Below are 16,531 nucleotides of genomic sequence, written 5' to 3'. Positions count from 1 at the left end.
GTAATCTTGATACCAATCTTGTTACGTAAGATTGGTTACTGCTATTAATAGCTACACAATACATTTGGTCAGAAGTGAATATTTTTACTTAACACAGTCATTTTAGGAAATACAACCAAACAGTACTCTAAAAAAATACATTTTAAACGTGTTAACTGAGGCAAAAATTCTTTATTTGAAAGCTCTACTATTATAATACTAAGCTACATGGATGCTTCTGTGTCTATGACGTATGTCATCACAACGCCATAAAAACACATTTTTAACCGTATGAAATGGGGGTGTCCGCTTGAGCTTACGGCGCCGCTGATGAGAGGAGGTCAGGATGATCGATAGCAGGACGTTACGGAAAACAGAGATGCAAACTGACACCTATTGACGCTCTGTTCAATAAGTAACGACCTCAAACTGAGAGCCAATGGTGAGGCATTGAGGATCAATACGACAAACATAGTAGTCGCGCATGCGATCGTTATGTGAAATTAGTGATGCCGTGACACCGAGCACACTTAATATTTACATTTACAGCATGACATTAACACGCTACTCAATGTCATGTTCTTGTTTCTTTCTTAATATCTGAAGGTCAGAGTGGATGAACACTTGAACGCTACCTAAGGACCCAAGGACCGTGCTGGGTATAAGTTTGGGGATTTATAAAGTTATAATGTGAATATCTTACCCTGCAATTTGGTCTCTGCATTGGTTCTGTAGATTCCCCCGTGATGTGCGATGGTACGAGCTGCCTCCAGGTGGTACATGACCACATCCACTCCCACCTCTGAGCTTTCCCAGGCCTCCAGCGTCTCGCCGAGAGCCACGCCGCGCTCCAGCAAAGACAGGACGGGAATGATGTGAGGGAAGGAGGTGTTGGACAGAGCACTGGATTCTGGAAGGCAAAAAGAAGGAATATTTAGTTCAGAGTTCTTTATAAATGCTCACTCGCGCACACCAACCACTACCAGGGTCTCACCTTTGCCGTCGTTCATATTCTTTATGAACGGTTTGAGCTTCTTCTCATACAGAATGGCGCCCTCTGTGTGTCTCTGGCGTAGAGTTACCCACGTCTGCTCCAGGCGGGAAATCTGAAAAATTCGAGAACGCTTTAGAAACCACGCTTCGATAAACACCCGACGACTGCGACTTCGGTTGCCGGTGCGTTTTGTACCTGTGGCAGCTCCAGGGCTCTCATCACAGCGGCAAAACCAAACATGTTTCCCATGTTGCTTTTCAACTCCGCTGCTAGCTGGATGGTCTTGTGGAGCAGGGCTGCCCTCTCCTCTGTACTTCCTGTACAGCCAAGGAGGTCCACAGCCATCATAATAGACATGGTGTAGAACCTGAGATAAGAAAAAAAAAAAAGTGGTAAATTTAAGAAAAAGGCTTTAACAAGGATCAGCTCCTGCTGATGTAGCCGGTAATGTAACTTTATGGATCAATGTGGAGGATATATTTTATTTAAAGTATCCTGTTTAATAATTTTACAGAAAAGTTTGAGGAACAGTCAAGGAAGAGGCCATCACTCAAAGATGACACGTGGAGGCTGATGTCTCAGTTACTCCGCGTGGCAGCAGAGGAAAAGAGGATGAACGGAAGATGCGAAGGAAGCAAAGATGACGAGTGATTTTGAAGGCTGGGAGTGAAAACTGTGCAGGAAAAGACGAAACGGAGGAGAAGACTGTCGCGGCAGCGACAATCAAGAGCTGGATTAACGAAGGAGCTCTTGAGTCGTGCATTAAGTATAAAGACATTTTACCTCTCCAGTAGGTCAAGTCTCAGCTGGTGTCCGTGTGGTAGCGTCAGCAACTCGAGCCCAGAGGACACTCCCATCATCCTTTGCGTTTCTGTGGTTACGCCTAATATTCTTGCAACCTGCCCGAGAGCAAAGATAAAAATACATCTGGGTCCGTACATTTGCAATCAACATACTGTACGCGCCTCATTCTCTGACTCATCAGAGAGCGGACATGGGTGACGGCTTCTGAGGGTGTCCTGTGGTGTCTGGCAACAGAATATATTTAGTGGGGGGGCTTTGGGTCGTACGGGGAGGGGGCTACGTGGATCGGGCTTGCATCCCACAGATACTTGATCAGTTTGTGTTCTAGGGAATTTGGAGGTCAGATCAACACCTGTTCATCATGTTTTATTGCTGAAAATAGGTGAGATCCCTCTTTCTGTACATGTCTAAGTGGGTGGCACATGTTTTAACATCCAAATGAACGGCAAAAGTTTCGCAGCATAACACTGTATTGTCACAAGATGGTCGGTGTTATTTGCCTCTCCTTCTCCCTGGTTTTAATGTTATGGCTGACCAGTGTACACGTGTGCAATTAGGCGTACCTTGCAGTCCATCACGGTGATGTGTTTGGCTGCGGTCCTTGCGTCCACCTCAGCCAGCAGCTCTTTGACTCTCTTCAGCACGGACATCTCCAGAGGCTTATTCTCGGCTGGCATGAGGGAAGACTCGTACCTGCAGCAACAACAGCAAAGCGAACACAGGCGAGGAATGTCAGAAAAGGTAAAGAAAATCAAACAGGTCAGGCGAAGTGGTCCACTTCACGTCGTTCGAACGGCGTGTAGGGTTTACGACTTCAAGTGGATCATTTGGCCCCCGTTCATATTTTAGTTACAGTTAAAAATCTAATGATTATCACATACGTGCTTTACGGTGTCATTTCTGCTGTGCAATCTATCTGCTGACATGCCAATAAATGTGATGAAAATATCGACTTCCACCGCCACAATATCTGCTGCTACACGGGATGAGATGTGCCAATCACTGGCTCACACCGATGCCTCCACCATTAGCTCCTTCCTGCCTTTAACTGCCAATTTCCCCCACAGCGACTGAGCAATAATCCTCCTGCACCGCAATTTCACTGGGGAACGGCGAGGTGTCCAAAATATGCTACTTGCTCTCTCGCTGCTGCCGGCTCAGTGTACCCGACCATTTTCCTCTTACGAGCTTCATCTGCCGTTTCCTCCCCTGACACCGTAAGCCCAAATAAAATGCGGTGTCTGCTGTGTCTCTAACCTCAGCACAAAGTCTGCCCCCCGGGGTATTTCCCACAGGATTATCTGTTGTTTGCTCAAGTCAGTTTTCCGGTCCCTGTTCACTCTACCGCAGTGTCTCTCAGAACTGTCTCACTGTACTTTTGCCCTCTACCAAAAATTTCAGCAAGTGTATTGACCCCAACTGTACGGGTTTAAGTTTAAAGGTTGGCCAAATTTCTGAACCCATTCTCCTTCCTATGGGCTATTAACATATGTTCAGCCATAAAAATTGTACTTCTTCACTAAAGTCACACAAGTACGTTGTTCTGTGCTGTCCTGTGTATCAAGTTCATCCTTCACAAACACCTTGTTTGCACGTCTCGTACCTGGATGGCTTGAAGGACGAGGCCGTCTCCACCTGCGGGGCGCTGAACGTCCCCTCCCCTTCCTCTCTCGCGCCCTCCGCCCTCCTTTCCTCAACGCGCAGTCGCTCTACGTAGCCCTTAGTCGGGGGTTTGGGCGGCCCGGCGGGGCAAGGTCCGAGGTCGCAGTAGCTTCCCGCCGATTCCGAGGAATGCGACGGGTAGCTGGGGTGATGGGCGGGCGAGGAGTGCGCCGAGTGCGAGGTGCGCGCGGGATGCTCCGGAGGGATGTCCCCGGCCGAGGGGCTGAGCTGAGGTTCACTGGAACGACGCATCGCCGGGGAGGGAGGGACGACGGCCAGAATCCGCCCGCCGGAGTGGGCTCTTTGCCTGGTGACTTTAAAAAAAAAAAAAAAAAAAAACTTTAAGTATCTGTTGGTGAATGTGACGACTTTTTATTTATTTATTTATGCGTCTGGCACTTACTAGCGCTATAAGCGGGAGACAGTGGGGTCTCCCCAACAGGCGACAAAGGGCACCGATACTCCTGAATCTGGTCCATGCTCATTGCACAGTTCCGCATGGCGTCTTTATGGTGGTGGATGGTCGACGGGCTGAAAACACAGGATTTAAATAACATTAAAAACCTGATAGAAGGACGGGAACAAAGCAGCGCAGCTCAGGGTCATTTCAGGTGACAGGAATAGGTGCATAGGTTCATTATTTCATTAAAGTTGGTGTAACTTTTGTGACTAAACTAAACCCACATTTGGGACGTGGAAGCAGCAGCAGAAACACGGAGCAGAGTGAGGGGAAAAGACGGAGAAAACGAAAGCTTAACTAACGTTAAAGATTTATAGCGACCATTTAACTGGGAGCTGTTTTCAGTATAGATAATACCCCCTCCCCGACCTCTTCGCTTACAAATGCTCCTCTCCACTCCCCGCGAGGCTATTGTTTCCCACTGTACACAACATATTCGCCTGCTCCTCCTTTCTAGATCCAATTTTAAGTTTCAAACAGCCTTTAATGTTTGAAACTTGAGTGGGCCATCATCACAGAGGAGGCCAAGTGAACAGCTTCGCTCTGAGGAGCTGGTGCCCTTTACTCGGGGAGGTGGTGGTAGTGGTGTCTGTGAAGTGAGGGGACCACAGAAGGGCGGACGCTAAGTGCACTAGGTTCAGTGCTCAACAACAACACCGGTGTCTTTCACACACAAACACAAGCACAACCTGCAGCTCGGCACAGGCTCCGTCTCTGGTTCCGGCGGTGCCACTGGTGTCTCAACCGGACTGGGGCTGTCTGAGTCACTAATCGTGTACATAACATAAAGCGACAATGAAACAAGCTGATGAAAACTGCAAGAGAGAACGCGTTTAGGTCAGAAATGCATCCAAATCAAAGGACGCGCTCCCGTTATCCCGGCTCACCTGTGAGGTATTATCTTCTCCGTCGTCAGCCCGTCGGTCATGGTGACGCTCCTCCTCTTGATGTACGCCCCCCTCTGGCTGGACGGGGAGTAGGCCGAGCCCTGCTTGCTCATGGAGAGGGCGAAGGTGGCCTCCAGGTACCGCAGGGGGACGGTCCTGCTGACCGGACAGTAGATGTGGACAGCGTTGGATTGGGAAACCGGCTTGCGTTGGCCCACGTAAAACCGCACGAGCTCCTGGACCGAATCGAAGCTGTCCGCCTCCAGGACGTACTGCACCTGGAGATGAAGACACAGGGTTAGGGTTCTCCATTTTTTTTTTCTTTGCTGCATGTGTTTGAGCGAGGAGCACATCATTTTGCTGTTCCTCTTATATTCTGTCAGTGTGGAGTGATCTAATAACAACTTGAAGCACATTAAAGGAAAGAATCTGACATCAGCACGCTGGGTCGGAATTAAAGCTCGGAGGCAGAGAGAGTAGCAGGGCCACAGCTGGCGAACGAGGCACACCTGCACCAAATTAGCCTCCGCATGTAATTATCTCAATCGCCAGGGGCAACAAGAGAAAACAGACATTTTAAAAAGGAAGACAGATATTGACTTGGCAAATATAGATAAACGAAAAAAAAAAAAATTCCATTCAGATATGGAGGTTCAGGCTGCAGGTGTGCGTGTTGGTGTAAAAGAGTCTGAACTGAAATGAGAGGAGGCTAAACTAATGAAAAACTAGTGGGACTAATACAATCAAATGGAACTTGAGAAGTTGTGAACTTACAACTTGTGTGACATTTTCACTTTACCGGTAAAAACGTGACACTATTTGAGGGAAGCATTTGGGGAGATGTAAGTCTCATTTACCACAAGGAAGAAGTCATTCATACACGTTCAGTATTTATAAGATGAGCTATGGAAACACAATGGCGCTACCAACAAGGGTGCGTTATGGTTTTTCAGTGGTTAACACACCGAGAGCTGTTTCCAGTATTCACGTGAACACAAAGAGCAAAAGAAAATGACTAAGAAAATCCATCAATCTTAAATGTTGGAAGCGATGGACAGGAGCAAGTTAGTTTGTCCTCCCAAATTATCAATGGCAGGTTACACTTGCCCACAGATGAAGCTAACCACATTTATTGTGTGTAAAATAGCTTTTTAAATTGTTACCTCAACGGCCTCTAGACAAGCATCTGCGTATAAAAGGCCTTATCATGACTCTCATCTGACATGGCCACTTGAACGCCATGCAGTTTTACTCATTCTAATGCATCACTGGTGTTGTACACACTGACTCTCTAGCAACACTTACTGATACATTTAAATCAGAATTAGTTTCATCTATGCTTTTCCTAACTAACTAACTAATTAACTGACTTGCTAGCATCATATAGGAGTGCATCAAAAAAAAAAAAAAGTGACACAAACCAGTAAAAGACCAACACGTACCTTAGTCTCACTGGATTTGACCAGGACTTTACTGATCTTGAAGTGCAGCACCTCGTTATCCCATCGACAGGTCAAAACATAATCACCCACACTGGTCAGTGAATCACGCACAAGGAAGTCTCCATTACGTAAAACCAGAGTCTCTGACACCTAGGGGGGTAAAAAAGAGTACGATTTAAGTCATAAAATAAAATAAAAAAGCTCAGAGCAAACTTGTCTCACTGAGCTATAGCTTGTATGTTAATGTTTAGTTTCTGACACTTAATAATTGAATTGAGAAAATTTTGATCCCTTATAGCAACGCCTTAGGATGGTTTGCGCTGCTGAACAAACACAACTATCTCTCACTGAAAAAAACTGTCTCCGGTATGCACAGGTTGGATTGGCAATAATGGATAAAATCCATCATCATCCAAGCGACAGTGTCTGGGATTACTTTCTGAAGACATATTTTATATATATTGACTTTAGTGCTAAGTGAAATTTATTTAGAATTTATTGACAATCCAGAGTGTGGTCTGAGGAAAGGCTTCGGGCCGTACATCTTGCTGATACCAAACACTGCAGATTGAGTTCTGTGAGACATAATCACAAAAATTGATCCAGTAGCCATGTAGTAAAAGAGAAACACGCTTCAAACAGCATATTCTCTTTCGAAGTACATGCAAACAGACTATAAAGCAAAATGTTCAAGGCTTAAAATTGATTCGACACAGGGACCAGGCAAAAAAAATACGTCAGCCAGTGGTAAGTACTACCATCGGCCAGCAGGAGGCAGCACATACACAGATCAAAATTTTAGAAGGAGCGCACGCTTTTCTCAATGTTCCCATTGAAACAACAGAATGGCTTTGAGGTACGTAATCCAGTGCATTTAGGAATATACCACGTTAACAGTTTGAAATATAAAAATGTATGAAACAATGTGACTTAAGGGAAACAACACTGGATACTCGTTCTCTTACTTCTGTCTACAGTGGAGGTCTTAAGAACACTAATGTCTTGATCAGAGAGGAGGGATGGGGTTTAAGGGAGTTAAAGTACAGTAGCTGCTCGCGAGGTCTAGTCACCATGCATTGTTTTGGTAACCAGTATGCCCGGGGTTTCCCCAAGTTTACACTGGGGCACATCCATGAATAAATGAATATTTTATGTAAATGATCAGAGGAAAGACTCACAGATGGCTGATTTGAATCCGTGTCTGTGTTTATGTGTGTGTCAAAGAGAGACAGAGGTTGATCAAGAGACGGAGGCCCTCGTCTGCGAACAAGTACCCTCCACATGTGCGTGAGGTGTGCGCGAGTGTCTCACAGTCCCACAGTCACCAGCTGTGAAATTCAATTGCGTACATCGGCAACGTAACGCAGCTGTCTGTTTGGCAGAGTCTCCCCTCCTTCCGAACGCTAAAGCAGTTTCTGCTGAGCTGTGACAGATGATGGGATTCATTAATCAGTGTCGTTCTGTGTGTAAAGCATTTAAACTGTGCTTTCAAAGCCAGAGACTTCAGCCAAGTAATCGCTCAACTAACACAACCGGCTGACAACCACGTCAGCCCACAATTAAATGCTATTATGTTCGTCCCTTTTATCTAAATAAATTCGGTGTTTTTAACATAAACTACGAAATGAGAGGTTGACGTGAAAACAAAACCAGCAATATATCATTTTCCGAAATTGTCTAAACATAATTTACTTCGCTGCTACAGACGGAGACGGAGAGTCCACGTTGACGACTTGCCTTCTTACCTCGGCGGTGATTCTTGAAAACTGACAATTTTCGTACCGACTCCTGATAAATGGGTGAAGTTTCATTTTTTTGGGTGAAAGCACTGCGTGTTTGACTAGAAACACGATTAAGTTTAAACCAAACAACGCAAGGCTGCGGCTGGAATGATTATTTTCCCCTTTGACTGATTATTTCAATGAAAATATTAGAAAAAAAAGCCCAGATACCAACGTGGAATCTGCAAATTGCTTGGTTTGTTTAAAACCCTAAAGATATTTCATTTTCGAAGACGCAAAACGGGCGAAATAATCGCCACATTTATAAAGGGGAAAACCTGCAAGCGTGGACAAGCCTGTCCATTCTTGACCTCCATTGTTACCTTAGCACAATGCCCTCTCTGTGTACGGCACCGTCTCCTTACCTCTCTGGGTATGTGTCCATGGTACCAGCCATGGCTCCTTATGTCAGCAGGGCTTAGTTTCAGCTCCTCCTCCAGCTCCTTGCGAAGTTTCTCGGGAGGAGACTCCAACAGGTACTTCTCCTTGGAGAACTGCACGAGAAAAACAAGGGGAGAAAAATTATATTTTATTATCTTCACGGAAATCTATATTTAATCTGCATTACTAAGATACATCCCGGGGTTGAGACTGAAATCTCAAAGGAGATTTGAGCCCATGTATATCTATAAGTGCATAACTGAAACCGTTCAATACGAACTGCAGTATAATCTTTATTGTAACGTAATACAGTGTGTGGTGCAACAGACCATATTTTACACAAGCGCACGCCGACAAAAACACACACCCGCGTTACAGAAGGCAACACTGCGGGGAAGCGCCACTGAGTGGTGCCTTCCGCACAAATGTGCACACACGCGCGCACACACGAGAAACTATCCAATCGACCCTGACCTGATTACTAAGAGGAAGAAATCATCACGGGCGAGCTCTTATTGTTCTTATGCACCGTGGAGACCTGGCTTTAGCCTTTAAGAGTGGCCACTCTGCACGGCTCGCAACACAGCCAAACGCGCAGGCTCATGCACGCCGACGCACACGAGGCACAAACAAATCGAAACATATTTCACATTTCCAAGCTTCACATTTCTGTTTATACAAAGAGCAACTCATGGGGGAAATCAGGGCTGTAAAACACACACACACACACACACACACACACACACACACACACACACACACTGTTGACATAATGCATTCCCTATCCCCTTAACATAACATTACATTTACCCTAAATCCAAGTTTTAACCCTCAAAAAGTTGAGGGCCATTAAATGTGTCTACAAAGTTAACTATTTCACGACGAACGGCCCACACAACTGTAACAAGACCAGATGCACTAATAAACTGAATCCATAATGAAAATATGACTTTTTTTAATGCCACAAAAAACAACACTGCAGCAAATGCAAATGTTTGAAGGGCCTGTCATCTTACGCGAGCCACTGATGATTTGTGCTCTGCAGCAGCACGGTTCGCTCAGGTACGAAAGGAAAACGGAAAAACCCCGGAGTGGGACTGATTTTATGTAAAGACACCGTAAGAAGTGATGACTGCGGAAAGACTGAGTTCAGACAAGCGACCTCAGATCATTTAAAACTGAAGATGCGTGCACACGCGCGCACGCCCACGTCTGCACATACCCTTTCACAAATACGCACAAAACAGAGAAATCCACACAGGAATAAACAGTGAAAGGAAATCATCTCGGCTCTGCCAGGATGAAGAGAAATGAGACTGGAGACCAAAATAAACAGTAAACAGCCTTGTCGCTAAGGCTAGCCCGTCGTTCCTCCTAATATTTTCCCTCGATCAGAGCTTCTTTTTTTTTTCCGGGTCAGTGTTTTTCTCCTACTTTCGCTTACTTTTCTCCCTCGTGCCCACAGTTCCTCCCTTCATCCACCACAATCATGAAGCCTCAAGAAGTTTGTCGTTTGCTGAAAATGTGAGTGAGTTTCCACCTGCCTGCATGTTTGCTTGTGTGCGTGCGTGTGTGTGATTAGAGGACTCTACAAGAGCCAACCAGTCGATCTCATCATCACCAGGTCACTGCGAGATGAAATTATTAACTTCCCCCACTCCTGGCTCTTCTCTCTTTTTGGTCTCTCTTCTCCAAACCTCAGGGGGATTTGGGGAGAATATCGCCACGGAGGCTCACTCTCACAGATTAGATTTGAGGTGTGTGAGTGTATATGTGTGTGAAAGGCGGGGGGGAGAAGAGGCCAATAAAAGAGCAGTGGGGTCAAGTGTGCAGTTATTGCTTTTCCTTGTCTCCCTGGAAACCCAGGAGAGGGCTGCCACCAAACTCGTGCTCAACAATGAACTTTGCGTGTATGTGTGTGTGCGAGCATGTGTGTGTGTGTGTGTGTGTGTGTGTGTGTGTGTGTGTGTGTGTGTGTGTGTGTAAATATATATATATTTGATGGGTTATGAGGCAAATTGAAATGTCAGCGGGGCTCTATTTATGATAGGCTTCATGGAATGGGCCGACATCAAAGGGAACACGATGACCAAAAATAAATGGACACAGGAAAGAAAAATTGTTTATTGTCATCTCATGTATGAATTAAACTGATATAAATTGAAATTATGTGTCTCATATATACAGTAGTAGCCATCTATCCGATTGCGGCGGAAATGATCATCATGATACTTGTTTGTCGGTTTCATTTCCCTTCAATAAAGGACTATATATCAGCACTTACTGAAAAAACTACATACAGTTAACTGTTCCTGTTGTGCTTTTATTATTGTGACTGTAAGCACTTTTGCCACATCTGCTATTTTCCATCTCAATCTCCCATGTCCCCTGGTGTCATGTTTTTACTGTATGCTGTGCATATGCTTTATCCAGATGCCTGTATGAACCTATCTGCTTGCGTCATGCCCTCTCGTCCCTCCGTTTCTGTCCCACCTCCCTCTTTTTTCTCTCTTCTTTTTCACTCTTTCTGTCCCTCCTGGCCTCAAGCAGATGGTCCCCCAACATGAGACAGGTTCCGCTCAAGGTTTCTTAATCCTAAAAGGGAGTTTCTCCTTGCCACTGTCACTTCACCGCCCGCCCTGGGGTTTTTAGACTTTGGGTGGAGACGCTTGATGGAGGCTATTTAAATAAAACTGAGTTGAACCAGTCGAAAGTCTCTTACAGAGTTGCATTTCCTGTTGGTTTACTAGAAGCAGACACACCGCACAGACATTTGGAGGATGTGCGCGAAGTACAGTGAGCGCGGATGCATCGGCGCAACAGTCGTTAAACCAAAACACAGACGTCAATGGAATTACAAGCAGACAAAACGGGAGGGGAACAGAAGCCGACACCCCACAGAAACAGCCGTAGACGCACGAAACAGCTTGCATACATAAAGACGAGGCATCAGACATTCAGGAAGGCGCGGAGACAGACGGGCGGACGGACAGACAGACTGACAGACAACACAAACTCATGTCACTCGAGTCAGAGCCGCAGACACGCAGGAAGGGAGGCATGCTGCGGGGGTCAGGGGGTTGTGTGCACGTGTGAAATCCAGCTATAGATAACACCTGCGGCGCGATCCATCACCTAATTTACACCAACACGCACTCGAGGCTCCTCTCCTCGCAGCGGGCCATTTAGACGGCTTTGTCTCATGACATCACCACACCACCCCCCCGCCCCTCCTCCCAGAGAAAATTGACTGCTGTCGATCGGCATCAGAAAGAAGAAGAATGAGCCGCGAAAAGGGAAAGTAAATGAAAGGGATGATAATGGGGAGAGATTCCAAATATATGCACATATTTATACATACATTACGCACTCGCACCCTTTTTGGCACATTCGTGTGTGTTACTATGTTTTTTTTTTTTGTTGTTGTTTTTCTCTCCGTTCTGCACTGCATTGATTATTTACCTCGTTCATTCGCCGTGTGCAGTGTTATGGGCTGCAGTTAAAACAAAATCCATCGTTTGATTTGGGCAAACGACGCGAGGTCTCATTACGGCAAGATTAAACTGCACCGAGTCACCACTTTCAGTTCAATCAGGCATTCACAGCGGGGCGTGGTGGTGCAGCGCGCTGTTGTTTGTGGCTCCAAAAGTTTACCCGTTAATTACTGCTAAAGGACCACAACGTGGAGTAGCAACTCAAGACGAAGAACTCCGGGAGCGCGGGCATCGTCGGTGAGGAATGAAATGGGAAACAGTTGCTGACAAGTATGAGAACCTGCAGGAGGAGGGCGAAAAAAAAAAAGACTCACCAGCGCGGATGCTAAGTGGGAAGAAGGAGAATGCATTCCATCAAAAAAAAAAAAAAAAAAAAGGCAACAAAAGAGATGAATTCACTCTAAACAGAGTGCAGCACTTGGATCTGAGCTCATGACAGAATGCACCTTCTTTCTTTCCCAGCTAGTGGGCAAGCCTTTAACCCTGTTGTCATGGTAACACCCTGACAAGTGGGGTGGAGGTTGTTGGGGTTTGGATAGGTGAGCGGGTGTGTGTGTGTGTGTGTGTGTGTGTGTGTGACACACACAGGCATGCACGCGCGCGCTTGCGCTCTGAGGTCAGAGGTCTCGTTACTGAAGAACCTTGCGATCCCTTGATCTGCTCTCTCTTCCCCCCCCCCCACCCCCCCGTTCCACCCTATGCCTCCTTTCTTGCTGGGTGATAGAGACCTGGATTACTGCGAAAGGGCCCTCAAATCCTCCTATCTCCTATTACACACCCACACACTGGCATTATAGGGGTTTATGTGTGCGTATGTGGCCAATATCGCCCTTCTCCAGCCTGCTGTAATCCCTCTGTGCCCTCCAGCCTGATTTCTGCGGGATCTCATGTAGTAGCGCAGAAGGTCTATAAGTCACACGGAAAATGATACGAGCATCGGAGGGCGGAGGGATGTCGTGTTGGACTCACTGTTTTCTTTTGCAAGGTGAGAATGACTGTGAATGAAAGCCAAATGCAACAGATAAAGAAAACTGGCATTTTTTTTATTTATTTATATCAAACGTGGATCTGGTTCAACCTCAATGCAGCATCTAACAAGCCTGCACCTTATTAAAATAAAAATAGGAGAATACCTCTGGGATTTTTTATTTTTTTTGGAGTAAACAATGTTTACAATGTTTGCACCAAACAGTGAATACACAAGAGGTGAATAATCATGAATATGAAATTTATATATGAATATCATATATGAAAAAAAAAAAACGGAAATATATAAATAAAACAGGACGAGATATAGTGTCATGGTTTCATTTCCAACACTCTGTGGAGACAGACATATATCTAGCAGTGTTTTGTAAATATTCCAAAAATTCTAACGTCTCTAATCTTACAGGTTGATGTGTAATGATGAGAAGCTACTTCAAACATCTCTGCACAAGTTCGAAATCTTACCGGCCTTACTTTAAGCTCATAAACTAGACTTAAAACTTCTGCTGCCGACTGGCTGAATCAGCACTGTGTGAACTCTTTTGTCGAGGGGCTGAACGTAGCCGGCGTTGATGCGTAACTCAACGCCGGAGCTTTAACTCCACTCTGTCCGCTCGAGCACTTATCACAATCGGGATATACGGAGCACTCTGAAAACAACACGCGGGTATAAATAACAGCGCTGATGTCTCCTGTGATCAGACGGTATCAAAGGGCCGGCCAGCCCCTTCAGACGGATAGAGAGAGAGTGGGGCAGAGAAGAAGAGGGAGAATATGAGAGTGGTGGCGGTGACCTTCTACTGTCATTAGGAATGAGTGTCTGCTGTATGTACAAACACACACAAGGCACTTCCCTATTGACGGAGCTGTATGTTGATACACAGCATATCTTACCACAGAAGTACACACACTCACACACACACACACATATATATATATATATATAGCGCACTGCTGTGTGCTGTCAGTCAGTATGGTGTCAAGGCAGAGAGCCCCTCTGTTGAGTGACAGCTGGTGGACGGGATATGACATCCAGCTACACTCCCACTGAGACTGCAGGAAGCACAGTGCCACTCTGCACCGCACGGCTCCTCTTTCTTTCTCAAAACTACACTCTCCTTCTGCTCACTTCCCCCCCCCCATATATCCCCGGGCTCCTCTTGTGTTATCTCTTTACATTTTTTTTCATTTTGTCTCGAGCTAACAGTGACAAAGCAAATAGCTTACAGGTAAGAGGTACAGTAATGAGGGGATTTCTACTGCGACGTTTCTAACAATGAACCCGAAGCAACTGCATTTACTCTGCGCTTTATGACTTAAGATATGCGAATAGTATCTACTACCTCCACCAATCAAAGGAAAGGGCAGCAGTGTCGAGAGAAATACTTTGATCAACTCCTTACTCTGCAAAAACAGCATTACTGGAAAAAAAAATCTGCCAGTGGGTTAAGCTTTGTTAGCTTGACAAAAAATCTTAAAATAGGCACAAAGTTCTGAACAAAATATAAGACGTATTGCTTTGATACAAGGATTTTTTGCTTTCTTGACATTCCTTGTTCGCAGTGTGGTCCTTTCACTTGATGCTGGCTGTTTATAGGTATTTTTGTAAAAAAGACAAAATAATGAACTAAGGGAGTCCTCAGTGTAAGGAACAAAAATGAATGCACTCAAAATGTCCCTTATAATCAGTCAGTCAGTCGCAGCTACAGGTACATGTCAACACGTTAGGTCAAATACAGTTGAGCAAATAACCATAATAGTTTAAAACGGCTTTAAAGAAAAAGCAAAAAGAAAAAAACTCACTTGAAAAATCCTGAAAACACATCTGACCATCGATGATACTTGATCTAGTGAATCTGTTTAACGGTTTCGAATTGAACACAAAAGTGCCTACGTTATTTGGCCTAACCCACTCATTTCAATGGGACTGTCAAAACAACAGAAACAGTTCAACAGTACAAACCACAGTCTCCAACACAAAAACACAACTGAATCAACAGCTCTCTCAGTTATTTAAATACCATACTCTTCATGAGTTTCAGATTTAGTGGAGGACCGCTCTATTAGAATGCATTCGTTGTTCACTGGCGTACCTAATGAGCTGGCAAGTGAGTGTACCCATGTCCCCGTCTGACTCCGTCATTCATATTTTAATGCATCTTCGTCTGCCTTTCACTTCCTGCTATTTGTTTCCAGCTCAAAGGACCACTAACGCACTTCCTCTCCAATCAACCTGGTCAACAACATCTATCAGCACTTTGATGAGGAGGCCATTACTGAGAGTGAAACATGAGTGTGTGTGTGTGTGTGTGTGTGTGTGTGTGTGTGTGTGTACCTGCGCGCCAGCCTGTCACCGTAGCGGGAGATATATGACGACAATCAGCGGGCCTAAAGGGCTAAATGTCCTCTGTGTGACTTCGTGTGCGAGTGCGGCGTTGTGTATGATTATTATGCGCACATTGACAACACTGACACTCTGGCGAATTGAAATGTAACTTTGAGGGCTCATTTATAAATCTGTTTGCTCATGACAGAGCTGTCAGCGGCGATGAGAAGGAAAACTGAGATCATCAAAGATATGCAAAAAAAAAGAAAGAAAAAATAAACACAAAGAAACTTCTCTCCACAAACATGAAAAGAACGAGAAATCCTAACACATTCGCGCTGATGCACACAAGCGCACTCCACACGAGCCCAAACACACAGAGGAGAGGATTTTAATGATGTTTGACTGCTAAGTCCAACCGCACTCCTCTCCCTCGCCTCCTAACCCATCGTTTCTCTGCTAAACAGGCCTGTAGGCTACACACACACAGACACACACAAACACAACAGTGAGGGGAGTAAACATCCATTTCCCAAAAGCATCCGCCAAGACGCAACCCCTCTTCTTTCCCCCGTCAATAAAAATACACAACAAACGCAGGAAAAACAAGACCACACACAAAAAAGCACGCAGCGTACGCGGCAGTGTCTCCGCGCAGGTGGAGATGGAGACGACAGCATTTCATTTCGCTGAAGATGCAGATAACATGTTTTTTTCTTTTTTAAAGATACAGAGCAAACCAGAGAAAGATACAATTGCTGATTAAAGATTACACAGATTTAATTACATGTTTCTGTGGAAGAAATTAGATAGCTCGCTTGAACCTAATTCAATTCAGATTGCTTCTGCTAATTACACGGCAACGCAGGCGTTGATAAAACTGGATGCAACAACAAATCTATTGCAAATTAATACATGCGCTAATTAACCCAATGATTAATGTAAGGCCCAATCAGCCCCTAACTGTGTAGCATGTAGGTGTGTTACAGTACAGCTGCAGAAAGCTGATGTCACACTTGCGTGTGGTGGACATCCAAATTAGTAACAGTCAATCTGAATTTGGTTCATGCATTTCAAGCATTTTAATGAGTTTTAAAAACCCTAGCGACAGCATGACTGGCATGAAAGGATTCAAAATCACCAACTCAGACGCATATTTTAACTTTAACCTGTAACATTCCGCTGGGTCATATATGGTTATACTGTATATGCATGCTACACTAATTTTATGCTGATGCCATTGATTGAAACAGTTCAACCAACACAGCCAAGGCATTTTTTCAAAACGAAAAAACTCAGGCGAAGCCAACAACTTTTTATTTTTTAGCTGTGTG

At 45.0% G+C, this 16,531-nt stretch overlaps 1 protein-coding gene across 4 annotated transcripts in view; it reads right to left on the bottom strand.

Annotated features, from left to right (window-relative positions):
* Window positions 1–16,531, bottom strand: part of sh2d3ca (SH2 domain containing 3Ca) — a 51,463-nt gene that overhangs the window by 2,241 nt on the left and 32,691 nt on the right. For 2 of the 4 annotated variants that reach the window (XM_047570047.1, XM_047570049.1), the window contains 11 exons: window positions 8,375–8,503; window positions 6,229–6,378; window positions 4,787–5,064; window positions 4,589–4,666; window positions 3,843–3,970; window positions 3,381–3,753; window positions 2,341–2,470; window positions 1,757–1,872; window positions 1,169–1,340; window positions 974–1,085; window positions 683–889 (listed from right to left, as the gene is read on the bottom strand). In XM_047570047.1, coding sequence (XP_047426003.1) covers window positions 683–889; window positions 974–1,085; window positions 1,169–1,340; window positions 1,757–1,872; window positions 2,341–2,470; window positions 3,381–3,753; window positions 3,843–3,970; window positions 4,589–4,666; window positions 4,787–5,064; window positions 6,229–6,378; window positions 8,375–8,503 — 1,873 coding nt within the window. The remainder of the gene's footprint in view (window positions 1–682; window positions 890–973; window positions 1,086–1,168; window positions 1,341–1,756; window positions 1,873–2,340; window positions 2,471–3,380; window positions 3,754–3,842; window positions 3,971–4,588; window positions 4,667–4,786; window positions 5,065–6,228; window positions 6,379–8,374; window positions 8,504–16,531) is intronic. The other 2 variants (XM_047570048.1, XM_047570050.1) reach the window with 1 other exon arrangement.

The sequence above is a fragment of the Mugil cephalus genome, chromosome 19 (assembly GCF_022458985.1).
Source record: "Mugil cephalus isolate CIBA_MC_2020 chromosome 19, CIBA_Mcephalus_1.1, whole genome shotgun sequence".
In the NCBI taxonomy this organism is placed as follows: domain Eukaryota; kingdom Metazoa; phylum Chordata; class Actinopteri; order Mugiliformes; family Mugilidae; genus Mugil; species Mugil cephalus.
This window is presented reverse-complemented; position numbering and strand designations above follow the sequence as displayed.